General features: G+C 38.1%; 1 protein-coding gene across 1 annotated transcript in view; it reads left to right on the top strand.

Moving 5' to 3' along the window:
* The first annotated feature begins 15,026 nt into the window (after positions 1–15,026).
* EPHA3 (EPH receptor A3) overlaps positions 15,027–22,343 on the top strand; it is a 152,204-nt gene continuing 144,887 nt past the window's right edge. Inside the window, exon 1 of the mRNA XM_009710208.1 lies at positions 15,027–15,682. Coding sequence (XP_009708510.1) covers positions 15,088–15,682 — 595 coding nt within the window. The 5' untranslated portion in view covers positions 15,027–15,087. The remainder of the gene's footprint in view (positions 15,683–22,343) is intronic.

Raw genomic sequence — 22,343 nt, 5'->3', positions numbered from 1 at the left:
TCCCTACATGTAAAACTACATATTTCTGTGACGTGTGTTTTTTTGCAGTTCTCAGTGTGTACAGTTTGTCAAAGAATGAACAGAGTTTTTAGAAAATGATGCGTCTCCAACTTCCTGCGACAGCATAGAACTGTGAAGATTAGCTAGTGCCGTTGCTGCTCAAGAGTCTTTGGTTAAAGTCCTCGTTGAGTTACTTCTGTTTGTTTATCTTGTATTAAATTAGGCATGAGTTCCTCTTTCATGCCTAGCTTGACCTAGGAAAAGTAATTGTTTAATAATGTTTCAGAGCCTTGAGAAATTAAGAGCATCTTAGCCAGAGGTTGAGAAGATACCTGGACTATCTCCAGAATTCCCAGTCTAATTACTTGCTTCTTGTTGAACTGAAGCAAATTGATCTTTAGAAAATATGACATGTCAAGCTATGAGTTCCTGTATTAAACATATTTTTCGATTAAAATAACTGTGGAAACATGTGCATAGAACTAACTTTTCCTAATTGCATGGTGAGAAAATTAATTTCCATAGAATTACAGTAAAAATATAGTAATTATCATTACTTTTTTGACCCAGCAGTTGACAAAAGAATAATAACCTTTTTAGAGGTATTTTTAATTTAGCCTTCTGAGCATAATGACGCTTCTCTGATTTCAACATGCACCTAATTTTCAAGACCCTGTATGATAGATTTAAAAAGTAATACCTTGTACTATTTTTATTTATTGCCATTTCTACTGTACTTCCCGAGCAGGGGATCAGAGGAAACAATATGATGCTTTTCTGATAACTATTTCTGCCTTATCTCCATTAAAGGGAAGATATGATGGCAGAGACAGGGTTTCGGGTGTCATTTACTTTAAGAAAAGAGTGTGTGTGTGTTGCCTTCTACAGGAATAAAATGGCCGTCTTGGGAGGAAAAATGTTGGGTTTTATTGATGACTTACAGCAATATCATAGTATTAGGTACTTCACATACTTTGTTAACAGCAGAGCTGCTGATTGACTTTAGTTAACGTGTTGTCGCGGGTTCAATTAGTTGATTCTGAGCTGACGTGGGGAGGTGCGGGCTGTGTTAGCCCTTATATGAGACCTTTTGCGTACCAGACTGAAAACCATTCTGTGTGGGTAAGGATGCTGGTTCTGAATACAAGCCTTCCTCAGTGCCTGAATAAAGAGGTTGAAAAAGAAAGCTCTTAGTGTACAACTGAGGTAAGGGAGGCGATGTAGGCTGTGGTCCTTGCTGCAGTTTGAAATATGTGACAGGGATCATAGAATCATAGACTCATGTAGGTTGGAAAAGACCTTTAAGATCACTGAGTCCAACCATTAACCTATTGCTGCCAAACCCACCAGTAAACCGTGTCCCCAAGCACCACATCTACGCGTCTTTTAAATACCTCCAGGGGTGGTGATTCCACCACTTCCCTGGACAGCCTGTTCCGATGCCTGACAACCCTTTTGGTGAAGAAATTCTTCCTAATATCCAATCTAAACCTCTCCTGGTGCAACTTGAGGCCATTTAGGAGAGTCTGGACACTGGATGAAGATCTGTATGAAAGGGAGCATCTAGGCAATGGGATACCATCACTGCTTGCGTCAGCTGAGTTGAAGCTTAGGCTGAAGAGTTGGCGGTTAATGACTAGCATTAGCGTATGCCTGTTTAACATTTTTCTGCTGGTAGTCATGATAGTGAACTTTGTAGTTTAAATAACTATGCTGAGGAATGCAGTTTTCAATGAAAGTGTGAAATGACAAATGAAAAGAATGACTCTTCAAGTTGTTATTAAGAAATTATGCTGAAGATGTGAGCACGGAGATGTGTGTGTGGAACTCTGCTTAGCTAAGAATATAAAAAAGGACCTTGGCATATGAGCTAAGTAAAACAACCCAAATACCTCTAAATGATGGTAATTACACTGAGCAGCCTTTTATGGAATTGACTGTGGGCTCCATCTGTCATGGAAGTTGTTTGAGTTTTCAAATTAAATTGTTCTCTCATATGAAGTTATGAAGCATTAACTATACTTCACTCATGCAAATTAAACTTTCCCATTTCTAGATTAGTTGTCCATCTAGGTTGTGCCAGAGAATTGAAGACTGTTTCAAGGGAATCGAGGTCTTGCAGAAGGAAAACAGTCCCAGTACTTGACTTTTGTTGTCTGTTTTGCAGGTTTGCATCCAGTGCTGTGATCTTAAAGGTGATTATCTTGTTGGAGGCCACAGATCCTGAAGCTTTCTCAGAATCTGTGAAGCCACCTGTAAAGGGGCCCAACTCTTTGCATTTCCGACCCTCTCGAGTTGGAGGGAAGACTGCTACACTCCGCGGTGATCTGCCGCACTGTTACTTTGGCAATGATGTAGTGGCCTTACCGCCATCAGGTCTGTCAGAAGGATGGAAATAGGGACACAGATCTGAGAGCACGTCCCTAGGGCAACTCTGTTAATGTTTGCTTTCTCAGGTGCATCGTACTCATCTGCCACTCAACATGGAGTTAATCTGCTTTGAGAGGTAAAGTTGTCCTGCACATACATAGAAGAATTGCATGTGGGACTAAGTATTGCTTCTGGACTGGCTGATACTGTCTGACTTTTCTGGAGTGATCCAGCACTTTCTGTGGAACGAATCATGAACTACTCCCCACCACGGAAACTTGTGCTGTGTCTTGTCTTTCTACCTCAGCACACTGTCCTTGCCAATTTATCTTCATTCATGGTCTGTGGAAAACACTGGTTGAAGGCTACGTTGGTCTCAGAGCAGCTGGCATAATGATGCCTAGTATTTTTTTCTGTTCAGTTTTGCACTTAGAAAACAAGCAAATGTTGTTTGGATTAAAGAAAAAAGACAGCTATGTAAAATTTGCTCAGAATTCTGCATCCATCTTTGGTTTAATCATCTAAGAACAAATCGGATTTTCTGTTGGGAAGTAGTTTTATATGTATTTGTGTTACTTGTCCTTGTGCAGTAGTACTGCCAATTATATTTATTAGCCCTAAATATTAAACAGCTGGCAGGATTCCATTGTACATAAATAAGACATTTGAGACCTGGAAGAATGCCATTTCTAATACAGCCAGCTGGTGCTTTTTACAGTTACATTCAGCACAACACTACTGAATTTCACTGTACATTCAGTGTTGTGTTAATGACAATAGGAGAACATGGGGTGGTTTGGGATTTCTGTAGGAAATGCCATTGTGTAAAACTACATTGTTTTGAAAGACTGACTGTACCAAGGAAATGCTATATTATGCACCTGTTTTGTGCATCTTGATGTAAATACTTTTGTGTTTATGTGTTTTACTGGCAAATATGAAGCAACAAACTGCAGAGGCTTGGCAAATGTGAATTTTTAAATGTTCCTGTGCCACAAATGTTTTTCACTTTATTGCAGTGGTGTTTTCCTGTGTAAGTAACGGTTTCACGCTTAAAAGTTGCTGCTGCTGCTTCTGAAACCAGTTGCTAATGATGTGGGGTTTTTTATGAAAGCATGATCGACTCTTTGTTAATTAAAATAGTAACATGTATCTCCCCGCTATTAATTTGTTCCTATCCTATGTATTAGAAAATTCAGGCATAAATGGGGACAAGGGGTATCTCCAATTTACCTAACCAGCAAATACTTTGGAGAAGAACTGGCTTCTTTCCGTTCTTGAATGACTGTGCCACGATCATTTCTTTGTAAAGGTTGGCCATCAGTACTTGTCTGGCTACATCCAGAGGCAGTGCTTTAGCAGAAGCGGAGGATAATGCTGGAGGACCTGATGCTTTTCATTTGTAGTCTTATTAAATATTAACAGGAGCTTATTGTTATGAGCCATATAGCTGAAAGTGTTTTGTCTAATGTGAAGTGTGAAATCATCTCTAATTGTAATTGCCAAAGACACAATTTTTCAGCAGATTGCCACGTCCACAGCCTTGGGTCAGTTCCATCTTGGATAAAATTCTGCTTGCTGAAGTACCCATTGTACTAAACAGCTGCTTATTTCTATCTCTGAAACCGCTACCCTTAAAGGCTGAGTCTTACCTAGTTTGTACATGGTCATGGCTGAAGGGTGCTTTTATGTAAGTGATAGTTCAGTACAGATTTCAACCATGGGGACTGCTGTGTTGAGAACTTTGCAGAAAATCTGCCTAACCTGTGAGATAAATAAGGTCGAAACCCATTTCTCAAGGAGACATGCAGCCTTGAGAAAGATAAAGCTGTAAATGTTTTACTTGCCCAAGCTCTGAATGGGCATTTGAATGCTGGATTCAGATGTCTGTTAGGAAGTCAGATGTTTTCCTCATTGTAGTGACCTTTTTACCTCAGTGTGATTTAAAGGATTTTGCTTGCAGAAGGGTGAGAATCAGCTGTCCTTACAAGTTTGATGATGAGGTACTCAGCTGTCTGGCAATTAGAGATGGGGGGGGAAAAGATGGCTTTACTTACCTTTCTGCAGTTTGGTTTAATTATTAGTCTAGTATTACTGTGATAAGGTGCGAACTCTTGCTTTCTCAGATATTGTGTGTTTATGTGTGCTTAGTATCTGTAACATGGTTGCCCTTTTTTTTTAACCCCATTTATTGTAATATTTATGTTATTTTACTTCCCAGTTGAAAGCTCTTTAAAAATGAAGAGGTGTTAGTGCATCCAACACTTTTGGTGTTTGTGTTTTGACGAAGGAAGAAAGTCAACATTTATGTTAAATTGTGTATGTATTTGTTAGGCCTTTTTGAAATGAGGGTTATTTACTTTGAAAGATATTCAGATCACTGTGGCAATATATATTGTGCTGTAGGTAGCAGGGGTGATGCAGCTGTAGTAGGTAGAGGGAGGAGGTTCTTGTTCTTTCCAATTTCTTCCATGTCTGGTTTTACTTTTCTGACTAGGCTGTGGTTCTATGGTCACAGCATGGGACACATTTTTTTCTCCAGTCATCTGTCAAGTCAAGTGCCAGGAACCACATGTTCTTGTGGCCTGGATAAGGGTGGGCTTGCTTTTCTTAAAAAAAAAAAAAAATAAAAAAAATTTTCTTTTTTCCAAGTTTCACTATTTTTTTGGATAATTTGGGTAAATTTGGAGCTATGCATTGCATGGCAAAACACTGTATCTCAGTTTTTGTTGGCCAGATTTAATATCTGAATACTCTTAATGAGCTTCTCATTTCACCTGAGCTCTCATCAGACAAGAAATTAAGATTTTGTCTTCTGAAACTCCTTTGCTCAGTTACAAAGAAAACCCCACTTATAGGTTGAGGCTCTTAACAAAGTCTCCTGAGTACAATGACATGCCCTCAGGTGTGTTTTGTCTGCTCCCACAAACATGAAGACTTTCGTGGGTAACTGAACAGAGAGGGAGAAGAACACAGGGGTAATACCAGGTGGATCTTAGGCCGAATATTTTTGCATGTAATTTTATACCAATATATCCTCCTTTCAACCTTGCATTCTCTCTAGTATGCTTATTTTCGGTCACAGTAAGCTTTATCATTTAACAGTTATGACTGGTTGATGTAAAATCATAGACTAGTAAAACATCATTAGGAGAAAGTGTACAGAAATCTGTGTCTTAGAAGGGTTTATGTGATGGTAATGATAATTTCACTGTGTGTATAACTTTAATCAGAAAACTCTTGCAATGCAACTTTTTCTTCTTTCAATTGCAACTTAGAAAAAAACTAAAAGTAAAAACTGAGGGGAGACTCAGTACCAGCAGGTAATTTCATTGACTTTTGAAAGCCAAACGTAGAAGAAAATTTCCATGGAACTTCCTAAATTTCTTAAGCTCCCGAATCAGATCATTTTCTGTCCGCTGATCTCAGCTGATGGGTATTTATGGGCTTTGCATCAGTGTCTTTGGCGATGTTATGAGGAAAGTGTTTTCATATTGATGAGCTGGTCTGGAACGCATTCTTCTGTGATCCAGTCATTACAGGGTTTTTGTTAATAGCAAGCTTTCAGAGCTCTTGCATCCTGTTACTATTTTATTAAGCTTTTATATAGTATGTGGGAAGGTTCCACTTTTCATTTAGATTTGTATTATTTTATTCCTAGTCTCAAACTGTCCTAAAACATGTGCTAATTTTTGTTGGTTAGTTGATTTCCTCACTCCTCCTCAGAATTTTGGTGGTTGCTTATAGAAATCTGTCCTTGAATAAATTTTTACTTTCAAGTAACTGAAAGTTCTTTTTCTCTGTGCATTGGCTATGAAGTTGAGGAGGATTCATTAGAATCATGTTCAACATATGTGAAAGCTTGATTCTCTTACTGGTCTGAATTTGGACATATTTAACGTCACAGTAAAAAAGTCAACAAGATCTAAGTGCTAAAACAAAGGAAGCATCAAAGTTATCCATCTTGTCTAAAATCCTGCAACATATTTCCCAAATGTGTGCTTCAGCACGATGGAAGTGTTTGAAATATTGGACAGTGTGCGATAGAGAAAGAAAGTGTTAGACTGAAATATATATCTATGTTTAATTATAATTCCCTATTATCATACTGACAGATTTTTAGATCAAATTCTCTTATGCAAAGTTCTTTTTTAAAAAAAAAAAAAACAAAAAACAAAAAACAAAAACCACAACAAAACACAATACAAACGTTATTTAGATAAATGGTGAATATTCCCATGCCTCAGGCTTTCAATCTTGACCTGTTATGTTGCTATGATATAAACTATATCAGATGTTTCATACTTAACATGAATTATACTTTCAGTTAATTAAGGTGACAAGCACAAAGTTGTCAGAAAATGACTTGTAGATCTTTTGGGTTCCTTTACAAAGATACAAATGCCTGTGATGGTGATGGTTTGTCTTTTTTGTTGTGGTTTCCCTCTGCTCAATATTATTTCTTCAGTTTTTAGTCCTTTCTGAAAGTCTTGCTTGTCACAATGCATCTTTCTTAGGAGATGGGGTTTTATTTCAACATTTCAACTCGGCCTCTGCCGAGACCAAGATCAAGCATTCTTGGGTCTGTGTCAGATATACACCAAAAAGTAAGTGGAAGTTTTAGATCAATGAAGATTAATTTCCCACGCTTAAGATAAATAACAGAGAGCATTGTGTAATGCTGAAGGATGCTTAACTATTACAGCAACAAAAATACAGAACAATTTGTTGTACTATTGACTTGACAAAGATGTCATTGGAACTGAATTTCTTTGATTAAGAATGTTTATTGGTAGCACTTCTGTTTTCCAAAATAAAAAGGTGAACTTAATGTTTATACATTTCTGGCACAAAGGAATATAATTCTGGAAAAACTGGATAAAAAGATGTCAAATATTTGGGTTTTTTATGTCAATGTCTTATGGGCAATGGAATGAACTTTTCACCAGGAATGTCTACTTTATGCTCGTACTCAGGACTTCTACTGAACTGCTAGTTGTAACTTTTTTCCTTTTGTTACTAATTTAATCTAAAATTACTCACTGAGGAAAATACTAGTTCAAAGTGGTATTAGTATAACGTAGAGTAATATCTCAAATGCCAGCTGATCAGTCATCTCAGGACTTACAAGAATTGAACGTGTATTATGCAGCTTTGGAATATTTCAGCCTTTTCCAAGTGCTGCATGAAACCCTTGTATGCCTAAATGTAGGCTCATATTGGAACATTTTGACCATTTTGGTTTTCTGCTTGCGAATATAGATTCCTCTCCATTAAAACCTTAATAAAAATGCATAGTGTCTACACTAGTCTTAGCAGTTTTAAGTACTATGCTTGGCTTGTATGTGAAGCCATTGCTTACTTTTTAGCGTAAACTCTGGAGAAAATGGAAACTACTCAGACTTGTATGCACTTAAGTGTGTGTATACACAAGGCAAGGGAAGATATCACTTAACAGTTTTTTGAACTCAGAGGTGAATTTTAACAGTTTCACAGAGGAAACTGTTAAATGTACAGGACATCTAAAGGCTTAAGTTCCCTACAAGATTTATTAAAATAAGCAATAGGAGGAGAGGAAGAGGGAGAGAGACAGAGATGAGGAAGAGACTTTTTTGCACTTACCTTTTATTAGACATCACAGTCCATGTTGGAGACCAAGCATGAGACACAGATTTGTTTCATTAATGCTGTTGCTCATGGTATGGCTTGTGTGTTTACCTCTTTTTATTGTGACTGCCTGGCAACCACGGGGTGTGAGGGGGAAGTATTATTAGCCAGTTGGTATTCTGTCAGTGAAATGTTGAAAAGTTGCATGCACTGACTATCTGAAATGTGAGATTCCTATCATAATGATCTGTTTGTTTGGGAAGGGAATTGCTTGACTAAATAGCAGAAGGTAGAAAGTGTGCATACACATCAATGCAGGCTTTTCTGTCACTGCTCAGCAAGGCGTAATAAGGTGATGTTTGGGGTTCTATTTCTCACTGAAAAACTGTACTAAATGCTAAGAGCCAGTAGATGAGGGCAGGGTCAGTTTTCAGTATTAGAGCAAAAAGTGGTTTTTCAGGTAGAATTTGAATGGTGGTTCTGTAGAGGCTTATGTGAACACCTCACGGATAGTGAAAAGCAATTACAGTGACCAAAACAATACCATTTTATAAAATTTAGTTTAGAAGTAAGTAATAATTTGACTGCTCTGCTCAGCAAGGTGGGAACATGGTACCAGATAAAGATGTTTTTGTGAGGTTTCAAAGTCATTTCACTCTCTTACTGTTTTTCTTCTGGTTTCTCAGCACTGTATTCTCAGTCTGCGTTCTAGCATCCACAGTGATTATGTCCCATCTAGCCACTATTACAATTAGTAGTTTATGTTGAAGGACAGTTGGACATTACCTGAAATGGTGCTCATACTAAATACATAATCATATCAAATTTCTTAATGGAAAATAAAATTGTAAATAAGTATTGTTAGACCTTTGCCTTAGGATGTCAATGGAGTCTCAGGGAGTTAGCTGCCTGGGTTCCATATGTGCCTTGAAAAATTATCAAACTCCATTTTTAGTAAAAGTTTTATAGTTTATAGTCTAGCAGTTTTACACTGAAAGATAAAATGTAGTTTTTTGAATCATGCAGTTGCATGTGTGTTGTGTATTGTAAATCACAAAATAGCCTTTAATTTCTTAATGTAAAAAAGATTTTTTTTTTAAAAAAATTATTATTATAAGGCTAAAAAGGCACAAAACCTGAAGTATGCTACAGGAAGGATGAATGCATTGAGGATTTTAATTTCTTAATGTAAAAAAGATTTTTTAAAAAAAAATTATTATTATAAGGCTACAAAGCCACAAAACCTGAAGTGTGCTACAGGAAAGATGAATGCATTGAGAAGATCACTCATGTCCTAGATTTCCTCATGGAGAAGGAACTTTTTAGTGAGGCTGCTCATGACATCCTAGGAAAAGGCCTGCATTCACTTCTGTACATTCCCTTTTGTAAAGAAAATGGAAGGGGAAAAAAAACCAACCCTAAAGCCCTAAGTCCAGCACGCTCTGCTACATCTGTTCTGGAAAAGAAAATCATTTCTGTCCCAACTTGGTCAGTCGATATGACAGGAGCATATGAGTTAGACCCCCTCACTGGGGTTCTCAGAGATTTTTCTGTACCACTGAAAGCACTCTGTTGTTTCCTGTCATTAACAATATCCAAAGAAGATTTAAAGAATGAAAAGCAAACAAAAGGACACTCCAAAAGCCAGGTTACGTGCTGGGGAGAGAGTGGTGCCATGGCACTTCTCTTGGATGTGTTTCAAAAATGTTGAAGGTGCCTGAAGGCATTAGAGTAATACGATGTAAGTACTGTATAATAATGTGAATTCCGAAATGGTGGTCACACCTCTGCTCCTTCCCTCTTGACAATAGGAACAAATCCAGCACCCAGAGCCTCATCACCGCCTCAGGTTTCCAGCTCCTCCATCATGCTGTCATAAAATTCTGGACATAATTTTATAAATCTCTTTCATAAAAAAAAATTTGGATTTATCATCCCTATTGGACTGCTTGGAAGAAAGTCCTGTTGCTTCATTCTTCCAGTATTTAGAACCCGGATATTAATTTCCCCTCTAACCATAGCGGGGACGGATAAATACCCGTTAGTTCTGTAGCTGCACAGTACTGAAAGAAAGAAATGCCGGTTGGGACACCTTTGAAGTGTAATGTCCCATGGACCAGAGTTACCCAAGTAATTGCACGTAATTGAGGTGACAATTGGGTTCGAGTCCCACCAGTGTCTTGATTTACACGATCCAAGTACAGATCTTTCATACAGTTGTTCTGCCACCATCTCAACCAGATTTTCTTTTAAGTTCTCAGCCTGACTCCCACCAACGCCCTTCCTCCTCAATATTACATAGTGCCCGTTCCTTCCTTCCTGGCTTAGGTAACCATCTCTAGGTCTCTCCTAACTCCTGGTAAAGTGCCTGTGCCCAAATTCGTGGCGGTATTTCTCTGCTGTCGCTGCTGTGTAGTCTGTCTGTCTCCTTGTGACAGCTTCTCCATCTTTCTGCTTATTCCTCTGATACATGGAAAAGACAAAACAGAAGGTATCTGGAGGATGAAAATGTAAACTGTTCTTATTTTCTCTTAGCAAAGCCTCAACCAGATGAAATTTTGTATGGGAAAATACAGCATCCTTGGAAATTGATTATTTTTTTTTTTGGAGTTCCAGGTGGGTTTCCATGGTAACTAAGTTTGGGTAGCCATACTTGCTTGCTGGATGCTTTCTTGCTCCTTGCCTTATATTCTTGCTCCTGCAGAAATATATTGCATGATATACTGTTTAGGAGAGCTGAATTAGCCCCCCTACCCCATGGTAGTTTTCCATGGGATGGGAATGGTTTTGGGAAACTGCAGGTGGGAGGAGGGGAAGGTGAGACTGGAGGAGACTGGACTCGGTGCATAAGGTGGAAAGAAGCACGTCCCTTTCTGTGTTTGGTTGCCCTATATAGATTAAATCTCTGCCTCACACCTGAAGTTTTCTTTCAGTGCGTCTCATATCTCTGTTGCATTATTCTCTTTGCATTTCATTGTCTCACTTCCATTTTGGCTGAATTCCTCTTCATGAATTTTCAGTCTCCTATTATTTATTGGAGCTACCTGCCTTTTGACCTGTTCAAGCTCTAGCTATCCAGGTTCCTGCATACTCAAAATGCTGTTCTTTTCTGTACCCAAAGATACAAGGACTCATCTTAATTACAACATAGTAATTCTGGACTCTTCTTTTAGCTGATTTACCCCCCACCTCCTGGAAGATCAGAGTTTTCCTCATATGTTTCAAATACCTTAGATACTTTTTGTTTTCAATTCTTTTTCTCATCTCTGTGCATCTCTTGTTCCCTGTGGTAAGGGCACCTGATGTGAGACTGATGCTTCCATTCAACCATGCTTCAGCAATAAATAAAACAAGTTTTTAATTTTGTTGTTTATGTAAGTAGACTAACATGGACTACAATTGTTTCCAAGCAATTTGGTGTTCATTGCAAGTTAAGGAAGTGATATTTGCACGTTGAAATTTCTAGGTAAAGAACATAGTAGTGTTGCTACCTTTATTGTACAATTCGTACGTCTACATTCAACTGTCTGTGTAAGCACGTTGGATAAGAAACTTCTGGAAAAAAAATTGCAGTGAGACTTGTTCAGAAAAATAACATCTGCTGTGGAGATGTTTTACATTCTGGAAGTTCTTGATTCTGTTTCTGTCTCCCACTGGACATGTAAAATATGTTGAACTGATTAGAAATTATATGGAAGAGGTAATAAGTAGATCACTTATGAATCGGTGTGAGCTGCTTTAAAGGCCATAAAATTATGTTTCATTATATAATCTTACCTAGTTTCGTCCAGTTGTTGTAACTGAATTTTTATTTGTCCAGGTAAGACTTGTAGTTAAATAGGTACATCCAACTCCCTGGGAGGCAGTTATGGCATCGGAAGGGCTTTTTTGCAACAGGATTAGATTATTGGCTCGGGGGCTATACTTGTACAAGGACATCTGTCAGAGGAGGGTCCTCCACTCAGTTTTGGGAACTTAGCAGAGGCTGGGAGCCAGGATCCAGCTGCCTCTTAGGCAAACAAGAGCTTGTCCTTGTCAGATGGATGCCCAGCTCTCGAGCGACCGTGAGCTCTAGTGTAGGAACGTGACTCAGTCCCTGTACTGCTAGCTCTCCTTGGCCATGTAGCATATTATGGCTTGCTGCAGCATTTCAGCAGCTGTATACGCATCTGAGATTGTATTTTTGACTCTGTTGAACTAATCAGGGAGAGAAGAAACTTGTGTATAGTCAGATCTGTAGAGTGAACTAAAATAAACTTTGTTTCAATTAAAGGAGTAGTATTTATACTGCTTTTATCTGCTGGTTTAATAACATGATTTAAAATCACATCTTCAGTGCTGTGTGGACAATTTCATTGTGCAGACCAGCTCTTAGTCGTATCAGAACTTCCTTAAGTCAGTGGGTTGGGCCTGAGAACTCTCAGATGTTATTCTCATGTGGCCTCCCCCCCTTTTTTTTTTCCTCTCCTTTTCTTTCTTTGTGTGTCTGATGCATGTGTTGTAAAACCAAGAAACTGTAAAGACAGTTAACACTTCTGCATCTCAGTTTCTTTGTCGGTATAGTGGGAATAGTACTTTCATCTCCTAATGTTTGCTCTGCAGTACAGTAAGGTCCTGCAGCAAAAGGTGCTTGTGTAAAATGAATAGTTCATAGAACGGTTTGGTTGGAAGGCAACAGAGTTCAAACATAAATGACAAGCCATGTCCTAAGAGGTTATCACAAGCAATAGTAACTGCATTTCATAGAATGGTTTGGTTGGAAGGGCCCTTAAAGCCCACCCAATTCCAACCCCCCTGCCACAGGCAGGGACACCTCCCACGAGACCAGGTTGCTCAAAGCCCCATCCAACCTGGCCTTGAGCACTTCCAGGGATGGGGCATCCACAGCTTCTCTGGGCAACCTCTGCCACTGCCTCACCACCCTCACGGGGAAGAATTTCTTCCTAACATCTAACCTAAATCTTCCCTCTTCCCATTTAAAGCCATTTTCCCTTGTCCTATCACTCCATGCCCTTGTCAAAAGTCCCTCCCCAGCTTTCTTGTTGGCCCCTTTAGGTACTGGAAGGCTGCTCTAAGATCTCCCCGGAGCCTTCTCTTCTCCAGGCTGAAGAACCCCAACTCTCTCAGCCTGTCTTCACAGGACAGGTGCTCCAGCCCTCGGATCATCTTGCTAGACTGAGATCTTAAACATAACATTGATGTGACTTGATTTTTGAGGGGAGATATTTTTCTGGTAGAAGTTCTTCTTTGTCTCCCTCTTCCAAGAGCAGCAGTGATTTCTCTCAGCACACCTAATTCTGTCTACTTTGCATCTCCAGTTTTTGTACCGTGCAGCAGCTCTGTTTGGAGCTCTGCTGCTCCCCAGCTGCACTGCGTCTGGTTGCGTGGGGCAGCATTTGTGGTTTTTACAGAGGCTGTGTATGTGGGTGACAGCGAAGACAGGGTTTCTGTAGCTGCTGTGCTACTGTATGCTCTGTTGGTATGAGCTTCATTATCACGATAGGAGTTTACCTCTTTTGTTTGTGTAATTAACTTTGAAGCATAGAACAGAAGATGATAAGGCTCAGAGGGAATCTTAGCAGTGTGTATAAATGCCTGATGGCAGAGTATAGAGAATATGGAGCTGGACTCGTCTCTCGGGTGTCCAGTGAAAGGCCAAGAGGCAATGGATACAATTGGAAATACATGAAATTCCATTTAAACGTAAGGACCAACCTTTTTACTCTGAGTGCAATCAAACACTGGCACAGGCTGCCCAGAGAGGCTGTGAAGTCTCCATCCTTGGAGATACTCAAAAGCCTGACTGGACAGGAACCTGAGCAACCTACTCTGGCTGACCCTGCGTGAGCAAGGCCTTGAGCTAGAAGATCTGGAAGGGTTTCTTTCAACTTCAATGGATGTGAATCTGTAACAGGTATCGTTCATTGTAATGAGTTTTAATTTGAGCACTTTAGTGCTGAGGCTCTTCGTTTTGTATTTTAAGACTTGGACATTTGTATTTTAAGACAACTGCAGTTTTCTGTGTGGATAAAACTGAAGAATGATGACCTTAAAAAACAAAACAAAAAAATTGGTCCTAGTCATCCACTCAGGGAGAAAGCAAATAAAGATGCATGTTAAGTCACTTAGTTGTGTATAGTAAATGACTAACAGTAAATACTTGCTTTAAGTACCCCTGTAGCATTTCTTTTTTTCCTGTGATTGGTAACTATTCGTCTCTGGTAAGCATGACTTCAGAAAAATCAGTTAGGACTGATACAGGAGTCATTCACAATTAGCAAACCCATTCCTTCCCTGTCTGGGTGAAGTGAGTTTGTCAGCTGCTGACTGAAATAAAAACAACTATTGACTATATGTTCTTCAAAAAGCATTTTAATGTCATAGCCTGTATAGTCCACAGAAGAATTAAGTAACCAAGATATGGTAAGTTGGTGGCAATTTTTAATAACTCTGGAAACTGGGCTAAGCTTGACTTTCTGTCCAGAGGACATATATCCCAAGCAAAATCAATTGTCATGCTTTGAATAAATTTAAAACAGTAACATTTTATTATGACTATATGGAATTCAGTGGGAGCCATTGGCTTTTGTTTGTAAGATTTTTTCTATCTTATTTAATCTTTGAAATGCAACTTGATTCTAATAGTGAAAATGTGGTGTTGTCCTAGTGAGTCTCTTCTGCTTGACGTGAGTGTGGTTGTAGTAAAGATATGTTGGGATCATGATTGAAAGGACAGCGCTGCATTGTTGTTATAGAAATCAGAGGATTTTAATAATGTAAAACAGCTTTAGCATCTCTTTCATGCCACCTTGAAATAACTTGGTAAAAACTGACTGCTTAATGCTGAATTCTGTGTTGATTTAAGATGTTGCTATGTTTCAATAGGAAAAAAGTAAGTGCAAGTTCAACCAGACTTTATTGTCTGTTTTATAGTGACGTCTGAGCAAAGTGATTTTTGTTTTTTCGCAGCTTTTGTCTCTAAATGTGATTTTTATTGGTGTAATCGTTAATCTTAAAATATTTCCTTTTTTCTTTTTTCCCCAGTGGGAAGAGATTAGTGGTGTTGATGAGCATTATACTCCAATCAGAACTTACCAAGTGTGCAATGTTATGGATCACAGTCAAAACAACTGGCTGCGAACAAACTGGATTCCACGCAATTCAGCTCAGAAGATATATGTGGAGCTCAAGTTTACCTTGAGGGACTGTAATAGTATCCCTCTAGTTCTGGGCACTTGCAAAGAGACCTTCAATCTGTATTATATGGAGTCTGATGATGACCATTCGGTAAAGTTCAGAGAGCATCAGTTTACAAAGATCGACACCATTGCAGCTGATGAGAGCTTCACCCAGATGGATCTCGGGGACCGAATTCTCAAGCTGAATACAGAAGTCCGTGAGGTGGGGCCTGTCCGCAGGAAAGGCTTTTACTTGGCTTTTCAAGATGTAGGTGCATGTGTTGCCTTAGTCTCGGTGCGAGTGTACTTCAAAAAGTGCCCTTTCACTGTCAAGAACCTCGCCATGTTTCCAGATACAGTACCCATGGACTCCCAGTCACTGGTGGAGGTGCGGGGTTCTTGTGTCAATCATTCCAAGGAGGAAGAGCCACCCAAGATGTATTGCAGTACGGAAGGAGAATGGCTAGTGCCCATAGGGAAGTGCTTGTGTAATGCTGGCTATGAAGAAAGAGGCTTTGCGTGCCAAGGTAACGATGCCCTCCGTGGTCATGGTTCAGTTATTAACAGGGGCTTAGCTTTATGGCCCTGCGTTGTGTATTGGGTTATGTTAACTTTCTCCAAATTCTTGAGAGCAATAAATTAGTTTATAAAATCACCATGAAAATGGGGTTTATTTAATCTGTGTAGATAATGCAGTTTGCTAAAAATATTTAATAAGGGTCAACAATTGATTTTTAGTTAATAGAGTGTATAGCAAATCTAGCTTCTCTTAGCACTCTTGGACTTCCTTTCAGTAGATTATAGTCTTCTCAAATGCATTGTTTGTGTCAAAGCATTTGATAGTTTTCTGTGATTTTTTTTTAAAAAACTTTGTGGCTTGATGTGTAATTTTTGCTACTGAGCTGCGTTGATTAATTGGGATTGGTCAGAAAAAAAACAGGTAGCATTGTTTCGGGTAGCATAGTTCCTAAATGCAGATACATTTGGAAATTTAGTATTTGAACTTCAAAATTGCGTTTTCATAAATACTCACTCATGTATTTAACTCAAAATAATTTTCTCCAAACTTTTGTTTTCTGCAAACTGTGGTTATGTGAGTGCTTCCAAGAACAAGGATACACCAGGGATTTTGAGTTTTTCCAGAAACGGTCTTTTAAACATTAGAGAAATGCATATTATATTTACCTAGTTTTAATATCAGCCAAAATGATGGTGGTCTGCGTTTTGCTTTTTATGAAAGTACATTTTTAAGTTTTGTGCTAATTGAATCTTACATCTCTTTTCACAGAGCGCCTTAAAGGGTGCTGGCTGTGGCAAAGGGTCTTCCATTAAGTAAATAAGTAAAAGTTAGACAGTAATATCTAGAAATACCATGTATGGAAGGAGTAGTAGCTGAGATATTTACTATGAGGGTGTACGTATGTGTGTTTGTGTGCATGTGCATATGCATGTATCCATAAGAACAGAAGTTTAAAGTATTCTGAACTTGGTTGAGAGGGAGCCTATTCCTTTTTTCATCAGTCCTACAGCAATCTTTATGTCAAACAAGTCAGTCCTGGGGAGCTAAAAGGAGCCCGCCAAAGCAGAGCCAGGTAGTTGTGAAAACCATTGCTCTAATTAAGGTGACTTTTTCTCAGAAAATGCCAGGGAAGTGTGGGAGGAAAGAGGTAAGAGTGTGTTTTGTTTGGTTTTGCTTTTAAGTAGACTTTAAGTTGATTTTGCCCTCAAAATGAATGCACTGGGCATCTGAGTCTTTCGAGTATGATTTTCTGCAGTTAGACACTGATATTAAGAAAAACAAGTTAGACTCTTCTGTTAAGAGCTGAATCCAGGAGAGGATATTTTATTATTCAGCAATGCTTTATCTAGGGCCTCCTATAGCTCCACTTAAAAATGCTAAAATGTTGGTGATACTCTTTTAACCACTCTACATAGCTTTGCTTACTGTAGAACCTGTGTCCTTCTAAATGGTTGAAAGGCGTTGGTTTAGAATTTCAGTTACACATGAGCACAAAAACACAATCACTCTGGAAAGTGAGAGGCTACAATTGAGCAAAAGTTGGGCTAAATAAAGTAAAATAAATTGTTTTATTAAAAACAGGTTCTCAAATGCTTGGGGTAGGCAAGGCAGCTCCTATTGAGTTCTGCAGAGATTAGGAGTGAGTTCACATCCATCTGTGAGTATATCATACATGATTTGGAAGGCATAAAATCAGACCATAGGACTATTATCTTTTTACTTTTTTTTCCCCCCCAACCTTTTTTTTTTTTTTTTTTTTTTGGACTTCCTCACCAACTGTTGATCAAGGGAGTGATATATGATGAAACCATTAACAATAGCGACAAGTCTTTCTGGTGTATTCTGATTTAACGTATAATGTTCTACTAACTTTTATTGAAAGTCATATTTATCAAATATTTTCAGTGTGGTGTGATTGAAGTGGCAGTTTAAAAGCAGTCAGTAATTCAAAACCTCCCATTTGTTGGCATCGGTAAGTCAGCAGGAGTTGGATAACTTGGAAAAAGAGTTCAGTTTTGACCTCAGGCTCAAGGCTGCTCCTGCACCTTTCCTTTCCTTTTTATTCTCTCCTTCTCTTGCTCCTTCTTTTAGGGTGTTGGGGTTTAAGTTGGGGTTTTTTGTTTGTTTGTTTTGTTAACAAAAGGGCAGTAGAGTCAGGACTGTAGAGTCCGAAGAAGATCCGAAATGGTGTTGCAAGCATGGGCTGGAATGAAGGCATGATTTAGGAAAAAAAGTTTCAGTTGAAGTTTGAAAGAGTAATAAGTAATAGAATTTATTGTCTTCCCAGTGGTTGAAAACATTCAGCAACTTAGTGTCTGTCCCTACTTGATCCTACATTCAGACTCTTTCTGATTTTGTTTGTTTTCATAATACTGTTTTCAGAAACAATGTCATTTTGCTTTAGCAGGAGATTATTGCTGATGATTAAAATGAAGGACCCTAATGGTCTATGATCAGCCTATTTAGATTTCATTCAGAACAACTTTTCTTGGTACTTGGAAAAATGTTAAGACACGCTCATGCCCCCAAACTACGCAAATTGTGATGTTTTCCACAACTGCTTCCCTTTCTCTGCATAACCAGAAAAAGTCAACATAAGGCTCAAGCCATTTTTTGTATTGGTGTACATGTACATATAAAAACGTGCATGTTTTTAGAACATATTTGTATCTAAGCTCTGAAAAGCCAAGATTGGACTATTGGCTTTACTCAACATGTTGTTTCTTGTTGGAAAGATTATTGTTCTGTTCTGAGTCCTGCCAACTGATAAGCATTTTACACGTACAGCAGTACGATACCGACCTGTCAGTCAGTTAAAGAACCAGGACCAATTTTGCTATGTCCATTCTTTTCCTCATTATTCAGCATATGTGGAGAAAGGATTTCTCTAAAACAAATTGTATACCTCACCTGGAGGAATTGTGGTCTTTGTGGTGTACTTTAAGATTTAACACCGCCTGTAGCGAAGACTTTTGCACCTGCTCAGTATTTTGTAGGGATTAGGTTTGTGTAAGGGAAGATATGTCAGGGAGCATGTTGGAAAAGCCAGTCTTTCATGCCTTTTTTTCCCCCCACCTTAGCTAATACATATGTTAGTTAACTAAATGTGGTATATGTCATCCACTGTAGACTGTTTGTTATTACAGCTTTGTTAGCACTTGCATTGCAGTGATCCTGTCTGTTTAATCTTATTGTAATGTTTTGTGGTTGAATAGGACTCTTCCTCACAATGTCTTTGTGACATTTTGGCCAAGCTACATCTTTACAGCGTCTTCTCTCTTAGAATTAGTGTGTGTTAATTTGGTTTTAGTTATGGAAAAAAACCAACTGGCTGAAACTGCACACTAAATCTAATGCTTTCTGTTAGTCTCCATCCTACTCCCCAGTCAACAAGGATAACTCATCTTTTCCATTTGTTCCCCATCAAACAGCCATAGTAGATCAAATCAGGGGTCTTTCTGCATTAGTAGTCTTTCTCTGACAGTGGCAAACAACAGATTCCTAAGGTAAAGTATAAGAAATTTTATAAAGCGCTGCTCTACTGGGTATACCTTTCAGCTTCTGCCAGTCTGCTGTTGACTTTCTAAGACTTAAGATACATTTTGTAAGAAAGATCATGTATAATAGGAATCAGTGACTTGTCACCTGTTAATTTGTCTATTTTTTAACTCATTTATATTTTTAGTCTCTCAAGTTTTTATGGCAATGAATACTGTATCTTGTCCTGTGTGGAAAACATATCTTCTTGCTGTGTTTAGGTCAGTTGAATAAGGTTTTCCATGTCCTTGTATAGTGAGAAAATAACTGCTCCCTTTTAATCTTCTGTATTAACAATTTTTGAGGTCTCTTCCATGTCTAATATGTCATCTCTAAGACCTATTTTCCTCTCCCTCTCTACTAATGCCTTCTCAGTTGGAGGACAGGCTAATTGCTCCATACCTCAACTCATCCTTTTTGACTATACATATGCAAAGTAAACAATGTGGTGATTTTGTGGTGGTGTTTTGTTTTTTTTAGTGAAAAGGGCAATTAGGCTTGTATGCGCTCCTTAAGTTGCAAGTAGACCAGGAGATTATACAGTGGCATAGTGTTTGGAACAGCCCAAAGATCAATAAAAGAAAAGGAGCATTCACATCACCTGCCCAGTGAGTGATTTGTATGTGGAGAAGCTAGGCTCAGTGTTGTTTTGAATGCTACAGAGGGGAAATAGATCTCACGATGTGAAGGTTGGTTAGTTGGGGTAATAGTATCAAAATACATGGAAAAATGTAGGATAAATGTTTGAAAAAATGTCTTTAGCTCTGTAATGATCTAGAAGTCTCCTCAGAGAAAGAATGGAAGCCTCATTTCAGGAGCTGTTTTTTTTAAACCAGATGATAAAGGAAGTCCTGCACTGGCAGGCTTGGACTAATAAATCTCTTCCATCCTGAATGTGTCTATTCTGTCATTGGTTTATTTTATGCACTTCAGAAAGACTAGCTGGAGGTGGAGAAAGGTATTTTTCATGATGATATACTTAATTAGCGAACATACAGTGGGCGATTGTTTATCCATGTGGGCGTACAAGTGAGCTTGAATGTTCTTTTGAATGCTTCCAACAGGTGACCCTTTAGACCAAAGACAAGCTTTCTGGCTCTAGTTATCAAATGGAAATTTAAATTCGTGGGCCTGAACAGAATGACTTGAAAAGCACAGAATTACATTTTCTGCATGCTGTCATTTCAAGGTAGAGTTCTAAATTTTAGTTGCCGGAACTGAGTAAGTCTGAACTGTAAATTTCCTATGTAATACTGTGTAATAAAATTGTGAGTTTTAACCACAGGTGACTGACATGTTTTATGTAACAAAGCCAGAAGAAAAAAGACAATCTAATCCAACAGTCCTTCCCTATGTATATAATTTTTAGCTATTAATCAGGTGGATTGAATGGGAGAAAAGGGAGTAAGGGGTAAAGGAGGGAGAGGTGAAGTTCACCCACTGTGCCTGCTTATTGCAAAAATAACTTCACAAAATTTCCCCTAACACTAAATTATTCAGTGCTTCAAGGTGTATAGTGAGCATATCCTAAATCATATTTCTCTCTGAGTTTATGGAGATATGAAAGGAATGCCATCTGTGACTGCTAAATCTGAACCATCGCATATATTGCTTAATTCTTTCAGTAGAATGAATGCTGTACTTGAGATTAAAAATATGTAAAACATCATTAATACTAAGGATGAAAAACATTTCTCTAACTTTCTTTTTTTTCCTATGCTTTAAATAGCCATTTCGTCTCTGTATAAGTAAATATACTTTTTTACTTGCTTATATTGGTAGATAAAAGATAACTTTACATGTAAAGAGAAAAAGATACTGTGAGGACCTACTCAACTTTGTGCAAGTGAAAACAGATGGGAGGCACACGTGCTTGCTGCAACTACAAAGGCAATAACGTTTTCTCTTGGAAATAGCTGAGTGGCTCGGGTATGTTGCTTACACTACAAAAGTGTGTGGTTTTAACTCTTAGGCTTCGTATAGGAACAGTATTATGTTCTACATTATGTTTAATAAAATGTGGGAACTGATCATGTGGAAATCATATAATAAAGGAACTATTAAGAGAGTTTCCTTTTACATGAAAACTGAAAAAGCTAGAGATTCACATTTTTTAAAGCAGAGGTTTGATGCGTATTTTTTTTCTTCAGTTTGAAGTATTGTTTTGATTTTAAAAAGCAAGAGAGATGTTTTTTAAAAGGGACTCTTAATCTTTCAAGCTAGTAAACTAAAATGACAGCAGCTATAAATTATGAATCACTTTATTTGTAAAATATTCATTGTTTTTATCCACTTTATATTCTATAAGTACATAAACAGAGCACACCATGAAGGATTTACCTTCTTGCTTAGAATTTATTTAACTCTTACGAAAGTTGTGTCAGAGATATCCAGATGATTTTTCGTAGGGGAAGAATTGCGTTGCCCTGAGTACTTTGGAAAGATCACAGCCAACTTTTTGTGTAACACTTTCTGACTGTTACAAATTTGGAAAATATTCTCTAATTTGTACATCATAAGCAGTGGCTTTAAAATGCAGGTTTTTAGAGCAAAATTTCTTGGGCACAGTCTTATGGTTTGTGAGCACATTCGTCATGTGTCCTAAAGGAGCAAAAATTGAAAAGAAACATTCTGAAATGACTAGAAAAGAGATTTTTTCGATATGACACTATACAGATTCTCAAGTTAGAAAAGTCTGGTTTCAGTGCTCTGTAGTTACTTGAGAAGAATCTTTACTAAATTTCTTGGAGATTGTGATAGAAATATTTAAACAAAAACATGATTATAAATATTTCTACTTTTTTTTTAATGTTTAATGATTAGGAACCTAATGTTGGTATTCTTTAAAAAAGCTTACTAATACATCTCTCCAGGTTGTTCAGTACTATGGCGTGGACACGTGACGTGATTAGGTAATTCAGAATTGAATTTTTGGTTTTCGAATTAGTTGGAAAGTGGGAAGGTTCACTCAGAAAATGGAATATTTGCAAAAGTGTTAATGACTCACAAAATGCAACTTAATGTAGTTGCCCTGCATGTTTGTTCAGTCTAGATCTCTTACCAGTTTAGAGGTGGTGCTTGCCATGCCACATTGTGCGTATTTTGGCAATTTCTTCCTTGTACCCCTCACT

This window comes from Cariama cristata, unplaced genomic scaffold (assembly GCF_000690535.1).
Source record: "Cariama cristata isolate BGI_N322 unplaced genomic scaffold, ASM69053v1 scaffold3051, whole genome shotgun sequence".
Classification (NCBI taxonomy): domain Eukaryota; kingdom Metazoa; phylum Chordata; class Aves; order Cariamiformes; family Cariamidae; genus Cariama; species Cariama cristata.
The sequence above is the reverse complement of the archived record's forward strand: the minus strand, read 5'-3'. Positions and strand labels throughout refer to the sequence as shown.